Source organism: Trachymyrmex cornetzi, unplaced genomic scaffold (genome assembly GCF_001594075.2).
Source record: "Trachymyrmex cornetzi isolate Tcor2-1 unplaced genomic scaffold, Tcor1.1 scaffold359, whole genome shotgun sequence".
Taxonomy (NCBI): domain Eukaryota; kingdom Metazoa; phylum Arthropoda; class Insecta; order Hymenoptera; family Formicidae; genus Trachymyrmex; species Trachymyrmex cornetzi.
The window spans coordinates 663,023-682,580 of record NW_017298310.1 but is presented as its reverse complement, the minus strand read 5'-3'; the positions used below and the strand labels follow the sequence as shown (position 1 = coordinate 682,580).

The window sequence follows — 19,558 nt, the reverse complement described above, 5'->3', positions numbered from 1 at the left end:
ATCCCAGGAGATCCACTCTAAATTTTAAGTTAAAGTAACTCATTCGTCTTGTGTTATTTATTAACGAACTAGTAATGTTAAATAAGTGACACAATACTTTACATTTATATTTGTTATTTTGACTTTAGGGATGATTTAAAACTAACATATAAAATAAGTAGAGTACATAGAAGAGTAGTTGCAGTAACTCGTAAGAAAATGTTAATAAAACATTTTTGTTCGTATAATGTGAATGAAAAAATTCTTAGATATTAAATTGACTTTGGGATATGTAGATTAATTGTAACAATTGTATTAAAAACACTCAAAATAATATTACATTTTTAATTGACATACGCAATTGTTAAGTTAGAAAGGTGACGTGAATCTAACACACATCAAAATATTACAAAAATAATAACATATCAGTTGTATGTTGATTTTACATTGACGTAATGATTAAAATGTGGTAACACAAGAAAAATTCTACAAGATTCTACATATGGACGCACGATTTTTTACTGTGTAGACACTGTGAGAAAAAATTTCTATGTTTGTGATTACAATTATTATATGTCACTGTAATTGTGGTTACTGCTCTGCTATAATATTAATAATAATATTAATAATAATTATATGTATAATTTTCAATAAATATACATTAGCGATTGAAAATGACTATAATTATAGCTACTGACATTATTATTTTATATGATTGTCTCAAAAATGATTATAAAATATAATAATTAAAACTATTTTTATCTTTTCATACCATAAAAATTATGTCTAAGACATTTTGTCGAAAAATGAATAGTTTCGGAAATAATTGTTTGCTTCCATACTTTTTCCCCACCCTGTATAGTAACTTTTGGTTGCAAACTATGCATATTTTGTAATAGAACTATACATATGGTGATTATTACTAATATTATTGTAGTAATAATGATAATTATTTATCATCATGATATGTAATTACAGTCACGAGTACCAAAAATGTTTTTCTCAATGCAACGCACGTACATATGAGATTGTAATTAATTTTGTATGAATAAGATTAGATTATAATTAAGGAACAAATCAGGGAAATATGATAAATCACAGTAACTGTACGAGCAACACTAGTCTCTTGGAGAAGTCAATGGCTAAGCGCGTGACTTTTCTCGCCTCGATATATCGCGAGTTCCAGAAGTCACATATGCCACGAGAGAGATGGTAGCTCGTCCGCACGGTAGCGGGTGCCAGAGTATTGCTTTCAAAGTATCCCCCGGGAACCGGATGAATGGCGATGTCATTCGGCCGTCCTTTGGGATAAGCAAGTGACTGCAGCGAGGATAAATGTAGTTCGTTATTGTCTTGCCCCGAGAAATGGGAAATGGTTTCGCGTTGTTCGTGTCGGAGAACTTACCGCGGCTTTTTCCAACTTAAAAGTGACGTTTCCATATTCGTGAGTTTTATAATTACGACAGATATTAATTTTCCAATCTAATTTTTATTATTATACAATCGTGCTGAATGACGATTAATTTATGATTATATACAAGTCAACGCGAAGTCTTCGTCTATTTATTGCATTTGAACGTTATGAAGGGAGAAATTTCAAAGGGAGAAGTTTCAATGAGCTGAATATCCCCGGAGTCGACAGCTCGCGACTGGAAAAGTGTTCCTTTGAAAATGTTAATTATTTATTAGGATGGACCGTCCTTGTCACATCGCGCTTGTCATTATCGATAAGCTTTTATGAACGAGAAATTACGTGCCGGGGAATATATCCGATTCGAGCAATATCGTCCCGCAAAGAGTCAATAATTCCGCCGGTCGACTGTGTGCAAAGGAAACGCGAGTCCGAGGACGTTTATTGCAAAATCAATACCTTTAACACGGAGTTACGGTATCGCGCGTGCGGTATCGAAAGTCGAATATGATCGAGATGCGATATTGAGCTGTAAAATTTCCGAGCGATAAATTATCGCCGGTTCACATTGCGGACGGATACACATTTGGCGTACGGCCGGACATGTGTACGCGGCAATCGAGTGTTTTACGACGATGCATCAAGTTACTATACTGCGAATCACTCTCGAGCATAAACGAGCGTCGCGTTAAATCATCGTCACATGCACATGTGTTGGGCATCTTCTCTTCTAACATCTTTCAAATAGTCTTTAATCCTTTTTTCTTTCTTCCCCAATGGGATTGCAACAGATCGCACATCGCCTCGCAATAGATTAAATCGATCATATTTTATTATGTACATGATATAAAACCAATCTAAACAATGAGAAATAGAAATGGATCAATATATATGACGAGTAAGGGAAGAGAGTTTTATTCCGTCGAAGTGAATCTTGCAATTAGTATACATATATTGTAGATACTTAACCCTGTCATTCTACGCAGTTTGTCACATATCTATCACAATATCATGGACATCTGCGACATAAAAATATCGCATAAAAAAATGAACATATTGTGTAACAATTTTTTTTTCAATTGGAATGTCACATATTAAAGAATATAATCATAACAACTAAATAACAAGCAAGTGTACATATCTTTATTTTAATAAAAAGTTACAGCATTTTATAGCAAAATAAAAGAAACCTTGGATATGTCATATTAGGGTCATATGTGATTCACGCTCACAATGCTCTTTGAATCATTTCGTTCTTATTGTTTATCAAATGTTAAACAAGCACAAATGACGCTCATGAGTGTCATGAGCGTGAATCGGACCGCAGCTTAGAAGTGGCATCGAAGGGTTAATATAATAATATTTCTGTGTAAATTTTAAATACAAAAGGCTCATTTTAAACAAGGTAAATTTGATAGAGCAATTTTAATAAAGCAATTTTAATAGAACTCTTTCCCTTATTTGTATTAAAATAAATTTATACAAAAATTTATTATTTATTATGATTTTTTTATTTTACGCAAAAGAAGTAATTATGTATTGATATCGTTAGAATGATAGTGTTATGAGAAAGTTGTGTAATACACGATCTTATTTCACGATAGCTCTGTGCTCTTCAAAGTATCTCGAGCAAAGGTTTCATCGAAATGAAATGAAAAATTTGTTTTTTTTTGCTCATTGTTAGCATTTTGAAATTTTGAAACAATTTATGATAATGTTTGTAAAATTCGCAATGATAAACCGATTCGCTTTTCCTTGTATGAAATGGAACTTCGGGAAAGCGATGAAAAAGCGTAAAACGCGTGCGCGAATCTCGCTTTGCCACCGTCGCGCGCCGCGCCGCTTCGGCCCGCTTCTGCGTCGCGCTGCGAAGATCCAGCGCCTCTGCTATGCAGTGGTCTATGCATTTTAAGGGAGGGGTGATTTTTAATGCCGTATAAATATGCATAGGCCGCGATATTAGCTCTTACGTGTCGCCGCTCGAAAAATATCGCGTGTAGGGTACGGCACGAAACGCGTTACACGCATACGGATGCGCGCGTATGTAACAAGGTCGGGGAGAAAAGCATCCCCGTGTAGACGTGCGAGGTAACAGGTCCGCGGCAGGGCATTAGGGTTCTCGATGGATAAATTGTGTTGCGGCGATGACCCGAGGGAGCATCATCTAACGCCCATTTTGTTATGACGTCTACAATACTGAATAATTTCGAAGCAGCGAAAATCCATAGGTTCACCCGATTAATAAAAGAATTGATTGTGAGGATTTTTAATGTGCATATATACTTAAATTGTAAAACATTAATTTCATGGCAATTAAAAGAATTCACACTACTGAGAGTGTAAGATACAACAATAAAATATATTAATAATAGTAATATAATTTGTAATAATATAGGTACATCGTGTATGTATATATTATTATTATTATTATTATTATTATATCATTAGAGAGAAATTATATAAATAATTTCCAATATTCTCTCTCAATGTAAGAATAAAAATTCGATTGCAGATAAAAATAGGCCAAGTAAAGTTGGTAGTAAGGACATATTTCTGGAAACACATTGTAATACCTATGTATCGCTTAGTATTTCAGAAACAAAAACAATATATAAAATTGAACAATTTAATACACGCAATCTAAAGTATTCATCGAGATGAGAGAGATTACGAAGATACCCGCGAAGGATACAATCCCGGAAAATAGATTGATATGTAGCTTTTTCGTAAATGTATGGTGCCATATAGACTTTTGCGAGCAAGTTTATCCCAACAAGTAAATCCAGTTCCACGAGCAATTCGAGCTAATTTGACGACATGTATCGTAAGCCGGCGATATTGCGCCCGTGAAATAATAATAAAGTATAAATGGATCAAGTTTATGGCCGAGGTGCATGTGAGAGCACCGAGTATGCATTTTATCGTCGTGTTTCGCGTCAAATCCTTTATGAGATTATGTGCTCTAGAGGAAACTACTTGCGTTTCTCTTCTTGCCATGATAAATTTTTGGAATCTTCTATTAAACTTGCACCACTTATTTCCCATATTTGTGCTAATGAGATAGTTTTATTTTCTCAGTAATAACGTTCAAAATGTAAAACAGTACTGTTGCTTCTATAAATTTTGCATATTTAGAAATTTTTGTATAAAGATAACACGGAGAGAAACAAATTTTAATTAATTTTTGTTTTTCAACAAGTAATGGATGTTTGTAAGATTTTTATATTGGAAAAGAGGGATATAATTGTCCAAAAATTTCATTACTCTTTAATTTTTTGAAATTCCATTTTGAATTTCTTATATAACAATGCAAATTTGTGTAATATATGTATATATTTCATCCATGTATATATTTCTTACAGCATATATTTATAATGTATGTATAGCTGTATGGAATATATATTATAAGAAATTTAAATATCTTTTACAATATGTGTGTGAAATGTAATAACATAAAACCATGTTTATGTTCAATTTTAAGAGTGAATTAAGATAATAAAGTCCTTCTCTCTAAATTCATTATAATGGAATCTTACTCTACAAAGAGTGAAAATTGAGTCAGTCTTGAAAAAGAGCGGTTCAATTTTCAATCTTTAAGAGTGACACATTTTACTCTTCAGAGTGAGATTCACTCTAAAAGTTTTAGAAAATTGATTTCTTAAAATTCATAGATGGTAGAACCTTTTTCAATAACTAAAAATACATAAGAATCATCATTAAGAAACAGAAATCTTGTCACTAAATCAGTGTCATTAATGTGTTTGTGTTATTAGAAATAACATTATGTAATATATTCATGTGCAATATTCATATTACATAATATAGATGTGTCGTAATAATATATTAAAGTGACCGATTTTTAATTCCACGTTAAAAGTCAGGTGATTCACTAATGGCATAGCGAAAATTTCTCTTTTGATGGTGCAATGCAACATGAAACAGTGGGCGGTCCGGGTAATGCGTCTTGCTACCCTCAGACTCCGTGTCCCGACCACCGTCATCAATCAGGGTCACATCCTGCAAACACAACTTATACAGTATTTATTTTCATTAAATTTATCACCACCTGGTTCATCCAGCTCACGTTCTTTCGTTGACTCATGAAAACATGTTAATTATAAAAAGATTTCTCTTGAACTTTAAATAATGCTAAGGAATATAAAATACAGTAGCTTCGATAAAGTGTATTGATGCTTTCATCAATAATTCTGTGGAGATGAAATATTTGAGTGTATAGAAAATACAATAGAAATTTATTATTAGCGATCGGAAACAAGTCACGAATTTATAATCATTTTAATTTATAAAAGGGCTTATAAAAGGTTTTATTATTTTTTCTCTTATTAAGAGACCTTAATGTTTATTTATCTTTTATCAATTTCTTATTTAAACATTTTTCTATCAAATTCTTTTTTTCTTCTTTTTGATCTATGCAAAAGTAATAATGATTGCAATCGATCGTGCTTATTGAAAAAATTGGTACCAATAATAATTTAATTATAAAATTTACGCAATATATTAGGTACCAAAATTCACTTTGAATGACCTTCTTCGCTTAAATTTGATATTTAGTTAATTAAATATTTAATATGCGATAATGTGAATTTATCGAATTAAAGGTTATTACCTTGTTGTACCGTTACAAAATATTAATCCTGTAAATCGACTATTTGAGACAGTGAATCAAGATTTCATCGCGAAAAGCTTCTCCCATCCCGAGCGGAATCACGAAAGAGAAACGTTATCTCGTTTCGTGGCGATTCAAGGCGTTTTTCCGCGAAGTGAGTCGGACTATTCTTCAATGGCGTGCTGAAAGCTACTCCTATATATCTTGTGGCCTCGGGCAGATCCCGCCGCTTGCCTTGATGGCAAGCTCAATTTATATCAGCGCCTGCTGAAACCCCCTTTACGAGGTCTCGCCACGTCTTCCCCATCCCCTAAACCTCACCCTAACCTCAAACCACCCTTGCCTGGCCAATGCTCGCTTCTTGCCACCTTTCTTGCCTCCCCTTGAAGACTCGAGGGCTTCTCCAGAGTTAAACTAAGCCATTCGCGATCGACGAAAAGAAATAGAAAAGGTCGCTTCTTGAAAATCGCGATCCTCACCGTCTGCTATGATCTTTTGTCGTTGTGGAAATGTTTCTGGGAAGCATTATACTTTGATTTGATAAAACTATAGTCCCAGCTGAGATGAATGAAACATTTTTAGGTCCCGTTTTTTAATGAAATACATTACACACACACACACACATATGTATATAGTTGTGAATTAATTATTATTTTAAAGATAGAGGAAAGTCGCCGATACTGACATAGATCTCTTAAAGTGACACCCCCTTATTTCTTAGAAACTAACTATTGCACTTTATTAATACTAATAAAATTATGATCTGTTTAGCTAATTAAAGAAGTACAAACTCATAATTCGTATGTTTGTGGCTTGTTTCTATACCAAATCAGCTAAAAACGAATTCTACGAATGCGAAAATAAAATTCTTACGATTTTCTTTTGCAAATTGCGTGGTTTAAATAATAGTGACTATATTATTGATAATATTACGTCATTTTAAATACTTGTAGTTTCCGAAATAAGTTTTATATTTATATTATTTTTTCTCTTAATCTTTTCATAATACGATTTTTAATTTAAAATTGGGATGCAGCGTAAATCGCCACACCTGTCCGTAAAACAGACCATGAGCTAACTTATTCTTTATAATGTTGCTTTATAATGTCAAATACGTCTGTTGGAGCTGAAGGCAATCGTGCATATATGGAACAACTCAAGAAAAACTATCGCATTACATATTTGTATCTTGCATAAAATAAATATGCATATAATTCAATAAAAATGTTTTATAACGAAGTGAAAAGATTATAGAAAATCTTATGTACATTCACTTGTAGGTACTTTATACAGATAATGCTTGTAAAATAAAAAGAATATGAATACGTAGTATTATTGTCTACTGTATCAGTTTTAGAGCCCATTTTGTCAGACGCTCATTTTTGCTTATCTTATGAAAAAATTAATTATTAAAAAATTGCAAATAGTATTATAAAAACTGCTTATACTATCTGATAGAAGACACTTTTCAGTTTGTAATTACGTTTTTAAAGTTTTATTTTTACCTTTTGTTTAAGAAATATTGTCTAAAAACAAAGTGGTATGTCGGTATCGGCGACTTTTCTCTATTAAATAAAAATGTTTTAATTATTAATTTCAAAATATAAAAATATAATTACAATCTCTTATGAATAAAATTAAAAACATCATTAACAGGATGGTGATAAAAATTTGTTTATATTATTGACAAAAATTCGTATCTTGTTCCTGTAAAATTTTGTAACTCTATTTGAAATCTATACGATTTGATAATGCATTATCGTTATTGAAATATCGATTCTGAGTACTACCATTACATCAAATACGCGTTCAACGATGGAAAATAAATCATTTAACGAACGGAATTACTTGATTCTGAAATTAATGAACAGCAAATTATAAATGTAAATAGTCTGTCATGTAAATTTTGCATAAGCCTCTCGTGTAAAAATGTCGGCGGGTAAATTTATGGCGATTTTTATCATACAGGAAGAGAAAATGTGTACTAAATATAAATAAGCGTATCACATTCTCTCTAAATACAGGTTTTAAGATATTAAGATATTTTCATATATATATTAAATAGAATTTATAACAATAAGAATATATAAAACGTATTTTATGTAAAATTTGTATTGATAAATTAACATAAATAACACAAATAAATAAAAATTGTAATTTAATAAGAGAAAAATCTTTCTTTAATAGAAAGGTAAATGATTTACCTTTTTTTTACTTTTGAAGTTTTGACTATTGATTTATTTGATTTATTTTACTTTTAATTTATTTTCAATCACTAAGAAACTGTTTTTAGTTTATTATTTTAAACATTAAAAATTTATGAAGAGAATGGAGGTTTTATGAAGAAAAATGTTTAGCTGTCATATGTTTCTGTGGCACCACTGAAATATATGTATGTCTGAATTTTTACCAAAACCGTATTTCGCAATACAACTCGTACAACTCGAAATCCGCTCGCGATCTCGAACAGCCGGATTACTAGGAGAGTCGATGTCGATTTTATGAAACTAGCAACGTCCGTATCCACCCTCATCCTGATCCCAGGTGCTTCCTGGGAACAGCTGCCACGGCGCACGCGCCCCCGCACCGACGAAGCAGTGATTGATCAATTTTTAAAAAGCAATGTTCCTAATTGACCCGCCGCGCCGGTTCGCTCTTCGCCAGAGCGCTTATATCTTACGAAAAGGCATCAGTCAGGGCATCTTAGTCATCGAAAGGTGTGTTCAACTACAATTCATGCCAGTTGTTCCTTTTCGAATACCCTTCTCTGATTTACTCGCTCACAATAAAGCATCTATTGGTTATCGTTCATCAACCGAACATCGTTCATTAACACATGTTTGATAAGACATTTGAATACATAATAATATATGTCGCTCATTTGCTACAAAATAAAAAAATTAAATTTTCTAGAAAATTAATGTGAATGTTTTTATTCATTAAAATAATTGCACTAAATTAACTTCAATTTTGAAATGCAAATTTGATGTATTAACTGATTGTAGGAGAATCAAAGTATTTAATTTTTAAGTATGTATTTTCTTTTTATTTTTATGCTACTATTCTTTTCTGTAAGTAACTAAAAAAATCACAATTTTTAAGATTTGTCATTATTGTAACAAATAAATATATTCCTTAGAATAAAATGTTTTAATTTATTGACATGTTTGTGTGAATTATTGTCGTGATCGAAACTTTGATAAATTCTTTTGTAAAATCGTTCAGTATGTATTTAACAATGCGACAAAAATGGGTCGTATGTAATAACTAAATATTTTGTCTCTTTCTCTCTTTAAATGTTTAATGTTAAAGGTAAAAACTGCAAGAAAAATTTCTTGATTAAAAATCAATGTGTATCTTTTTTTATTAAAATACAATTTTTACGTAAAGAATAAACTATTTTATGCTGAAATAAATTCGGTTCCAATTATTTAATCTATCAGGTTCTTTTAATTATTTAAGGTTACAGATTTTAAGAACATATACATTTGTAAAAAAAGATGGAGGAATTCAACTCGAATTGAGGTAAACCAACTCAATCTCAGAGTCCAATACGGCGAACTAACTGTCGGGTTACACCAAGAAAAATTTTAACTTCCTTTAATATCTTCCTTGTGTTAAATAAACATTAAATTTAGTTCTATAAAATATTTAAGTAGTTGACTAAACTATTTTTCATAGTAACGGAACTAATTGTATCGTCAATTAAAATAATTTTATGAGCGCGATGAAATAAATTTGCAATAAAATAGATTGATTTTAACATTTGATTGGACTATTCTACAAAGTAACGAGAACTCAATAAATTGTTGATAATAACAATTTTGAGGTAATCTCTACTTTATCTTCGAGTGAAGTAGATTTAATAATTTATCTAATAGGACAATTCATAAAATTTATTCGATCTCGTTATTTTGTGTAAAATGATTTAGTTTATAATTAAAACCTATTATATAGATCGATTAAACTGCCTTGAAAAAAATGTTTGTCGCCATGATGTGGCAAGAAGCACGAAAAGATCATTTGACCATCCTCGCTTTATACAGGTAGACGTCGAATCTTTCTTACGAGTACACGCGCCATCTGTTAATAGCGCCACAAAATAGCGCTCCCTCGTTCTAAATCAAAAAGTGAAGTATCGTTAATATTTTATTAAATTCCTATTACTTTTAAGTTGTGTTATTTTTACGTTATATTCATGTTTATTTACTACTCCAATAATGGTTCATTCAACTTTATAAATATGCTTATGATTATGCCGTCGTATAATTGAATTACGTAAATAATTAGTTCAATTTACTTTTCTGTATGATTGATTTGATCTCCATGAAGAGGCAGATGTATTAGAATTACGCAGTTAAATCACCCTTGTAGTAGTTGAATGAATTTCGAATATTATTACAATTAACCTTATTTCAGATCGGTTAATCATATATTCTGATTAAATTTTTGAGTTCAATTAACTATGTGAAGTTATTTATCTAACTTGTGTAATTATATATCTAACTAGACTTTTATTCTTCTTGACTTGATTATACTTCACTTAACTCAAATCGCGCAACCCTCAGATTTAGTTGTGTCGATTCTGAGTATTTTTTACAGTGTGAAACAACAAAAAATAAGTTAAAAAGTCCTAATAAGTATAGGTCTAAAAACGGTTGCAAAGATCTCTCGATTTTTATTTACAAATTTCGAGCCGATTTCTGAGTAAATTTCTGAGGAGTAACTTATTGTTAGTATGAGCTTACGCTCCGTCCAAAACAGTGAGTGTGTTAGATTTGATCGAAATTATGTCTATTTATTCTAATTCCGATGTTTTATTATTTAAAAAGACTACGAAATATCTTAACAATTATTCGTTTTCGGACCTATGTGTATTAGGATTTTTTATTTATCTTTTATTGTTCTATATGTCCTCAAAGTCTGTCACCTTTTTTGAAGACATGTTGTGTATTAAATAAAAGTCTTAATGAAGCTCATGATAATATTTGTTGTCACATATAAGAAAGAAATACTATATTTAAAACTAATATTTTTTATATTGATTCATTTATAGCATTAATTTGTTATGCGCAATTATTGTTTCTTTATATTTTAATACTTTAGAAGAATTAATAACTCATCATTCCTTAATAAACACATGAAATTATATTTGTGATATTGATATTACATTGTGTGTGTGTGTGTGTGTGTGTGTATTAATATTAAATTCTTTAATAATGCGTTATGACATAATTAATATTTAAAAAACTAAAAAGAAAACGATTGCGCGCACACACACACATTTCTGATAGAACTAAATTTTAAGCTTGATTAATGATATTATGAAGTGAATTTAACATATCTTTATATTGTTTCAATCACATTGATTAAGAGTTTCAGTGTATAAAGCACTGGAGCTGTCGATTTCGCTCGATTCCAAAAGGAACTGTCACGTATTTTAAAGCATGGACATTAGATTGATTGCAATTATGAAGATTCCATGTATTTTTAGCTGTCGTTACTCTTCATCATTAAGAACAATTATTTCTGTTGATTCTATTATTTGAAATTTTATAGAACAAAATCTTTCTTTACATTTTCTATATATGCATTCGATGTATCAAAATTGCTTTAATTTATCTACGATATTACCACGATATTAAACATGTAAATTTATTATGAATATAAATTCGAAATTTCGTGTACTTGTTTGCACGCTATGATGTTTCCAATATCGTTCTCTAATGTGAATCTTTGGTTCAGATATACGTACAAAGAACTCATCGGTTGCACGGCTTTTCGGTATCGGACACGCGCATCAAAAGCACTCGTTCGTGCGTTGTTATTTCGTAACAGAAGTCATTAGCATCCACCAGTGTTAATTAACGGAAGTTCTGCCATATGTGTGTAGGCTCGATGCACCTGTGCGCGGGATAGAGGGTGCACGTGATAATGCGCGATTTGCGCGTAGGCAGTCTCTCTGCTTTTTCCCTCTTCTGTGCGGACCATATCGGCGTGTAACGGTGGATTATCCACGGGCTTTTAGTCGCGGTTTCATCGTAATTCTACCGTGAAATTGACGTGTCAGGAGACGATTCATCGACGCAAAGACGACGTGGTTCCGGAAAAGACTGGCTAAAAGCTTGCACGTCATGGTTGCTTTAAAATAAAGTAATATAGGTATATAATTGATAGATGAAAATTATATATTTTGTACAAATTAGAGAAATTGAAAACCTGAATTTTGTAAAAATTAAATTTTGAAGACATAAAAAATTTATTGTATCAAAAACATGAAAAACTGAAGATACCTTTAACATTTATATATATAATATCATTGATGTTTATATTATTTGATGCTCTGCTAATATATATAGATTGATTCTGGTAAAAAAATTCACAATATCTCATAATATTTTCAAGAATCAATTCTATTTTAAATTTATCAAGATTTCTGAAAGGTTACCTTAAGTTTTTCAGATTTTATAAGTTTTTATAAAAAATTGCATACTGAGAAATCTTAGCCCTTAAACACCTAAACTTTGTTGTGACATACCTGACTTTTTCTTTTTTTACCGTTTTTCTATTATTAATAACTTCTTTATTAATAAAGATACGTACATCTACTTGATACCGTTATGTTCTTTAATATTTAGCACTTTGATTAAAAAAAAAATTGATTATAATATGTTCATTTTTGTGCAAGTTATAAGCAATTGAATTGGGTTGGGTATGCTGTATTCAAGTGCATTGTTAGATATCGAAGGAGCAATAGTAACTCATATTCTTAAGTTAAATATCATTTTGTTATTTTTTTGACTTTCATATCACATTCAAAGTAAACAATGTCTATATTAACATATGCATAGTAAATAATAAACTAAATTTGACCATAATACATTTTCCTTGAGTTAAATTGTCTTAGTCAAATTAACGACATATTGAGCAGCAGTGGTGACTTATAGAAATGATTAAAAATAACTCGAATGAATATACATAATTGGACATTATGAATTTAACAGTGTTGTCACCATTGTGATGTTTAAGATGTTAGAAATCTTATAACATTTCAAAATTCTCATATATGAAAAACTTTAGAAAAGATATAGGTTTTCTCAGTAACTTTAAAAAATGTTTCTATTCGTATAAAAATCTGAAAATTTTGCTAAAAATTATAAAATTGTGCATAAATTCTGAATTCACATAGAAATTCTAAAAAATTATATAAAGAATTCTAAGAAAAATGTTTATTGAAAAACAAAGCTAAAATTAGGGGATGAAAACACTTGTACTAAAATTCTAATTGTCTTAGACATTTTGAATATAAATTAATAAATATGCTTTATTTGAATCAAATATGTTTATATTTATTCTTACATTTAATTTATTCTATTTGATCTATTTATTTAGGAACAAAGATAGATACACATTCTATGTACATAAATAAAAAGACTTAACAGTAAATAAATGAAAATAAATTTTAAAAATATATTAAAGTATTTTTTTTTGTAAAATAAAGAAATATTTTAAAATGTATAAAGAACTGAAAATTGTACTGCTAATATATATACTATGGCAATTAGTAAATGTAAGTTTTGAATTTTAACTAAGCTTAATTTGAATTAGCCTAATATCTATTTGTTAAATATTTGTGGCAGTAAAATTTTGTAAAACGATAATTTGAATAATACGTTAGATAGACACGTTAAATTATATTGAACAATTTTACAATTATGCATAAATATCTAAATGTTTAAAAATTTTACGAATTTTTTAATCAAATCATTGTATATTTGCATCTGAAGTTACAAATGTGATGTCAGCAAAGAAAAGTGTGCATTCACATATGCGAAATCGTAGACATATCCGCCTTTATAAGGATGTAGTGAATTTTATGGAGATGGAGGAGAGCATTCGATTCTACGCCATTGACTGATATATAGACGCTGATTCGGTCCCAATGCACTTAACACCACCCAGCTCTAATGCCATTCTCTCGTCACGAGCGTCCATCCTTGAGAGTCAAGAGACCCGCCAGCTGTTACGAGCCTCCGACAAATATCACGGAACGATAAACGTTAATTTAACCAAAAATGACATCATTGTTCGTATTCAATCAAAAATTAAGAGAGATAAGTCAGTATATATAACAAAGGATTAGATATAAAGATAAACAGATTTTACATCGAATTATTTATCACCAGTAATCACTAAATTTCACGTAGTCGTTTATTACAACGTTACAGAATTAAGTTGTTATACGTGCATTATCGTAATCCGACAAAAATTTAAAAAATAATAGTAATCGCTTCACTGATGAAGACATCAACGGCTATGAAACTATACACAATATATGCAAAAAAATTAATGAATTGAAACTGATAAGTTTTTAAGCGACAGCACACGATGAATTAAAGATACTGACATCCTGTCTTGAATCGATCCGAAATCTTGTGCTAGATATTAACGGATCTTTAAGTATAAGAATGCAACGATCGTTTCGTTGCAATGCCTGAAATATATATACTGGAGCGTGTAAATCCCATATATCCAATTAGATTCGTATAATCCTCGTATGTTAGCGTAGGGTGTACCTACCCCTTCGTACCGCTACCCTTCTCGGTCTTTGCCGTGCTACTCTTCTCTGTGTGTGTCTCGCTGCGTGTATGGTATGGTATGTACACGTGCGTATGGTGGCGCAAGCGCGCATCCCGCGCTCTAATGCTAAAGTACTAATTTATAGGCACATATGAGATGGCTATAGTGCGAACTACCGTGCCAGAAAAGGGACTATAGTCTGCGGAGAAGGATAGAAGCGAGGGAGAGAGAGAGAGAGAGAGAGAGAGACTGGTGCAATAGTAGTAGTGGTGGTGGTGGTACCGTGGTACGTTGATACTGGTGCAATGGTGGTGGTGGCGAGATAGGGCGAGGGTAGGTATATCGGAGAACACAGAGGCGGGCTTTGCATGCGATATCAATAAATCAAGTCCCCGGGACTCCGGCAGCTTAGGGGGCCACTACGTGGCCAGAATCAACAGCTCATAACGTCGGCTAATAGCTACCCGCGGTGGGGTCGAAGATATTGTCGTAACACCGAGGGACATCTTACCGTCGCAATGGTTGGATTTGGTTGCGTCCTGTTGAGAAAAAAAAATTTTATCGCGGGGGAGAGGGCGGGCAAAGAAATTGTCGGATATGCGATTTTCGATCACGTCAGAAACCAAAATATCGTGTAGAAAGAATAATAGTTAACTCAATAACTTTCTTGTATACTCAATAATGAATGAGAATTATTAATTTTTCTAATTAGTTTAAAAAATAAAAAGATAAAGAATATCGTTGGTGAAAATGTAAGAAACATTATTATATGAACGAATGTGACAAAAAATAAGATTTAATATTTTTTTTAGAGTAAAGTATTTTTCAACTGATGTGCCATGGCATATTGGTGCACCACAAAAAGTCTCCAAGTTTGCAGCAAAAATTAAAAAAAAAAGAAGTAAAAAATTTAGAAATAAATAAAAAAATGAGTAAGGCTCAAAACAATAAATGCTTTAAAAATTGTGAAAATTGTCTAAATTATATTGTATTTACTATCGTTTTAATCAAAACGATATCATTGCAATAAAATTACTTTTAAAACGATAAAATAAAAAATGAAAATTTTAGAACTTTACTTTTTATTCCTGCATGCATTAGCAATTTGATGAAAGATCTATGCTAAGCGCTGAAGCTTATACACCTAATGATGTTCTGTTAGGTACATTGTTATACATCAAGGGATATAATGGTAATCTAATCCCGTGAGTTAAATAACGTATATTTTGTTATTTTTAATTTTCAAATGTCAAAACGAAAATTAATTCATTTCTATTATAGTTGTTTAAAAAAAGCATCTATATTAACGTATGCACTTAGTAAATAATAAACTAAATGTATGTGTATGTGTGTGAGTCAAATTTAACACATATCTTAAATTAAGTTGTTTAATACTCCATTATTTGAATTAAGTTAATGTCATATTGAGTAAAAGCAGTGACGACTTATAGAACAGTTAAAAATAATTGAAATTGGATATAGTTTTAACATTATATGAATGGAATGGTGTGTATCTCGAGAAATTTGGCTCGTTATTTAATATGTCGCAAATTGAAAAAGGTTGAAACGTTGTTTTCCACGTTTTAAGAATTGTTGTACTTCTTTCAACGGATTGTTAATAACAATTCCTTGTGTATGTCTATAGGTATGGTTTCAAAACCGACGAGCGAAGTGGAAGAAGCGCAAGAAGACAACCAACGTGTTCCGGTCCTCGGGATCGCTGCTACCGTCGCACGGCTTGCCTCCCTTCGGACCGATGACCTCCGACTTGTGCACTGGAATGTTTCATACTCCTGCGGACAGATGGGGAATGGGGACAGGTCAGATATCAATAGCTTTTATCACTAACCGTATCCAAGAAACGCAAGATAAAAAAAAAGAAAGAAATTATCTATCTACTTACGTTGGCCAAGACAGGAAACGCTCTTTCGATCGCCTGCATTATTACTCACAAAGACTCGATATTTATCACCGTGCATGTTTAAAAATGAGGATTTATACTAGAATTTCCCGAAATGCTTTAAAAAACTGTCTTCTCCGACAGTTATTTCCGTAGCGGCTATCAATTTCGTATGTCACATCACTAATAAAGTATCGATGGTATTCCATAATGCATATAATATATAGTGCAATGTCAGTAGATTGCCAACTATGTTAGTTAAATACTTTTTATATTTATACAAACTATTATATATTATTTTTAATATTATTTACCAGAGTATTATAATAATATTATATTATTTATCAATATTATTTTTCAGAGTATATTATTCTTTTTTCATTTTACTTGCTTTATTTTATAAATCCGAAATTATAAACAATGCGTTAAATTAGTACCAAATGTATGGAGAACAAAATGTAATATTTTAGTTTGCTTGCGTATTTTTCTCATTTCTTCATTAACATTCTAATTAGACATCTTAAATTGATCCGCTGTCTTATGAAATACTTACACAATCTATTTTGATAGTACATAGAAGACTGATAATGAGAAGAGAAAGATAAATTAAGTAAAGTCGACATTATACTTTTGCAATCATCTCTTTCATTTTTGCAAAATCAAATAGTTTTGAAAAAGTATGAATATTTAAATGTTGTATAAATGAATAATTATGTTCAAGCGTCAAGAAATTGTATTCTTTTATGTTAGTGATCAATGAAACCAGTGAAATATTTTTTTTAATGTTAACGACGTACTTGAAATTCGTAGTTATTTTTTATTGGTAATTTTATGTACAATATTTTAACCGCATTTAATCTAAACTTTTAGATTTTTAATCTACTTGGTTCATAAATATGTTTTTATTTTATATACATATATATGCACAAAATTAATATTATTTTAAAAGATGAAGTAACTCCGAGATTAGAACGCAAGTGTAACAAAGAAATGTTCGAAGACGTAAGCATGTTTCGTTCACGATTTAATCGAAGCATATTATCCGCGTCTATGCAAATTGCACATGATTCGTCATGTCATTTAAAGCGCGATATGATTAGCATCTCGTTCACGCATTAATGGGAGAAGAAGCAACATGAGAAGGAAACACCAATTCTCATAGACGAAGTCTCGACGATGCTTGCCTCCTAATTTAATTTTGCCCGTCCACTGGCTGAGACAGCTGAAATTACTTACTGCGTATTATCGGTGCCACGGTTGTTCACCAACGGTTGTACCGACAATGACACGGATAACTAACCGATCCTTTTCGTTTCTTTGCGAGCCCCTCGCGTCACGTAACTTTGCATTAATTGTTCCTTGTGCTCATTATTTAATTGCGCTCATCTGCTTCGTAGGTCTTGGACAATTGCAAAGCGGCATGACGATGAGTGGCTTTGGGCAGCTCGGTCAACAAAGCACGGGAAGTTTAGGTTCTAGCCTTAGTCTCGGCAACTCCGGACTGCCGATCAACAGCCCATCGCAATCCGTCTACCACACCAACTACGGACTCAATTCGATCAGTAAGTTACCGCGAGCATTAGCTGAGAAGTACAGGAGTTTATTACCGTAGCAGGTACTCGACGAAAAATTTTGATTTGGCAAAATATACTTTTATCTATTATAATTATTGTAAAAAGAATTGATAATACTTCAGTTTAGAATGGGAATCAATCGCATCTTTGCAAAAAAGTGACCACAAGCCGAAATTTTTCAGATTTCGTTTTATATTTGGATTGTGTTCTAAATTCATCAATCTTTATTAGGAAAAATGATACACGTTGAATTCAAATAGATAAGAATTTTAAAAAACTAAAAAAATAATATAAATTAAAATAAAAATAGTTTTTAGAGGTATGTATAACATAACATTATAACAAAATTAATATTCAAGTTTCAAAAGGGTAACATTAATTTTGTTATAATGTTATATTATACATACCTCTAAAAACTATTTTTATTTTAATTTATATTGTTTTTTTGTATGATAATTGAAAAGGGCATAGAACCGATATTTAAACAAACAAATTTAATTAAATTAAATTAGAATCATAAAGTTACAAACGTTTCGACCCCGATCGGATCATTTTAAATGTTACAAAGATAAATCATAAATACAAGTACAGCTATACAATATCAAGTAAATGAAAAGACCATAACTATAACAATTCGTTAATTGCCAGCAAATTCTTGTCTTTACTATATAAAAAATTATCCTCAATCTTCAATTACAGTTACAACATCTTAAATAAAATTTAATATGATTAAATAATAACATTTCATAAAATCGCAAGCATAATCTTGTCGTTGAAATAAAAAGCGTAAGTTGTCCATTTCATATTTTAATCTAAGTTGCGAATAAAATCGTATCTAAGAAAGAATAATTCAAAACTTGAAACCTAAGGTTATATATCAGGAGACGCGGTAGTGGCTCCGGCCATGTTCAAAAATCAAAATAAAGAATATTGTCTATAATGTATAACACAGTCATTTACCTTGTTGGTAAAATATAATTACACAGTAATCCAATAATGTGTCAGTGAAATATAAAAATCCAGTAATGTGCTATAATTTTATGGTCTTTTCATTTACTTAATATTGTATAGTTGTACTTGTATATATAATTTACCTTTGTATAACATTGAAAATGACCCGATCGGAGTCGAAACGTTTGTAACTTTATGATTCTAATTTAATTTAATTAAATTTGTTTAAATATTGGTTCTATGCCCTTTTTAGTTGTCATATTGTTTCATACATACGGAACCTTATAATTACTATTATTATATTATTTTTTTGGTTTTTTTTAATTCTTATATATTTGAATTCAACGTGTAACATTTTTCCTAATAAAGATTGATGAATTTATAACACAATCCAAACATAGAACAAATTCTGATAAATTTCGACTTGTGGTCACTTTTTTGCAAAATACGATTGATTCCCATTCTAAACTGTGCAGCAGGGCCGGCGACTATTGTGTTGAGGGTGTTGAGAACTCAACATCTAGTCGGTTATAGGG

General features: G+C 31.0%; 1 protein-coding gene across 1 annotated transcript in view; it reads left to right on the top strand.

Moving 5' to 3' along the window:
• Positions 1 to 19,558, top strand: part of otp (orthopedia homeobox) — a 50,322-nt gene that overhangs the window by 20,855 nt on the left and 9,909 nt on the right. The window contains exons 4-5 of the mRNA XM_018511086.1: positions 16,243 to 16,417; positions 17,895 to 18,059. Of these exons, the coding sequence (XP_018366588.1) occupies positions 16,243 to 16,417; positions 17,895 to 18,059 (340 nt within the window). The remainder of the gene's footprint in view (positions 1 to 16,242; positions 16,418 to 17,894; positions 18,060 to 19,558) is intronic.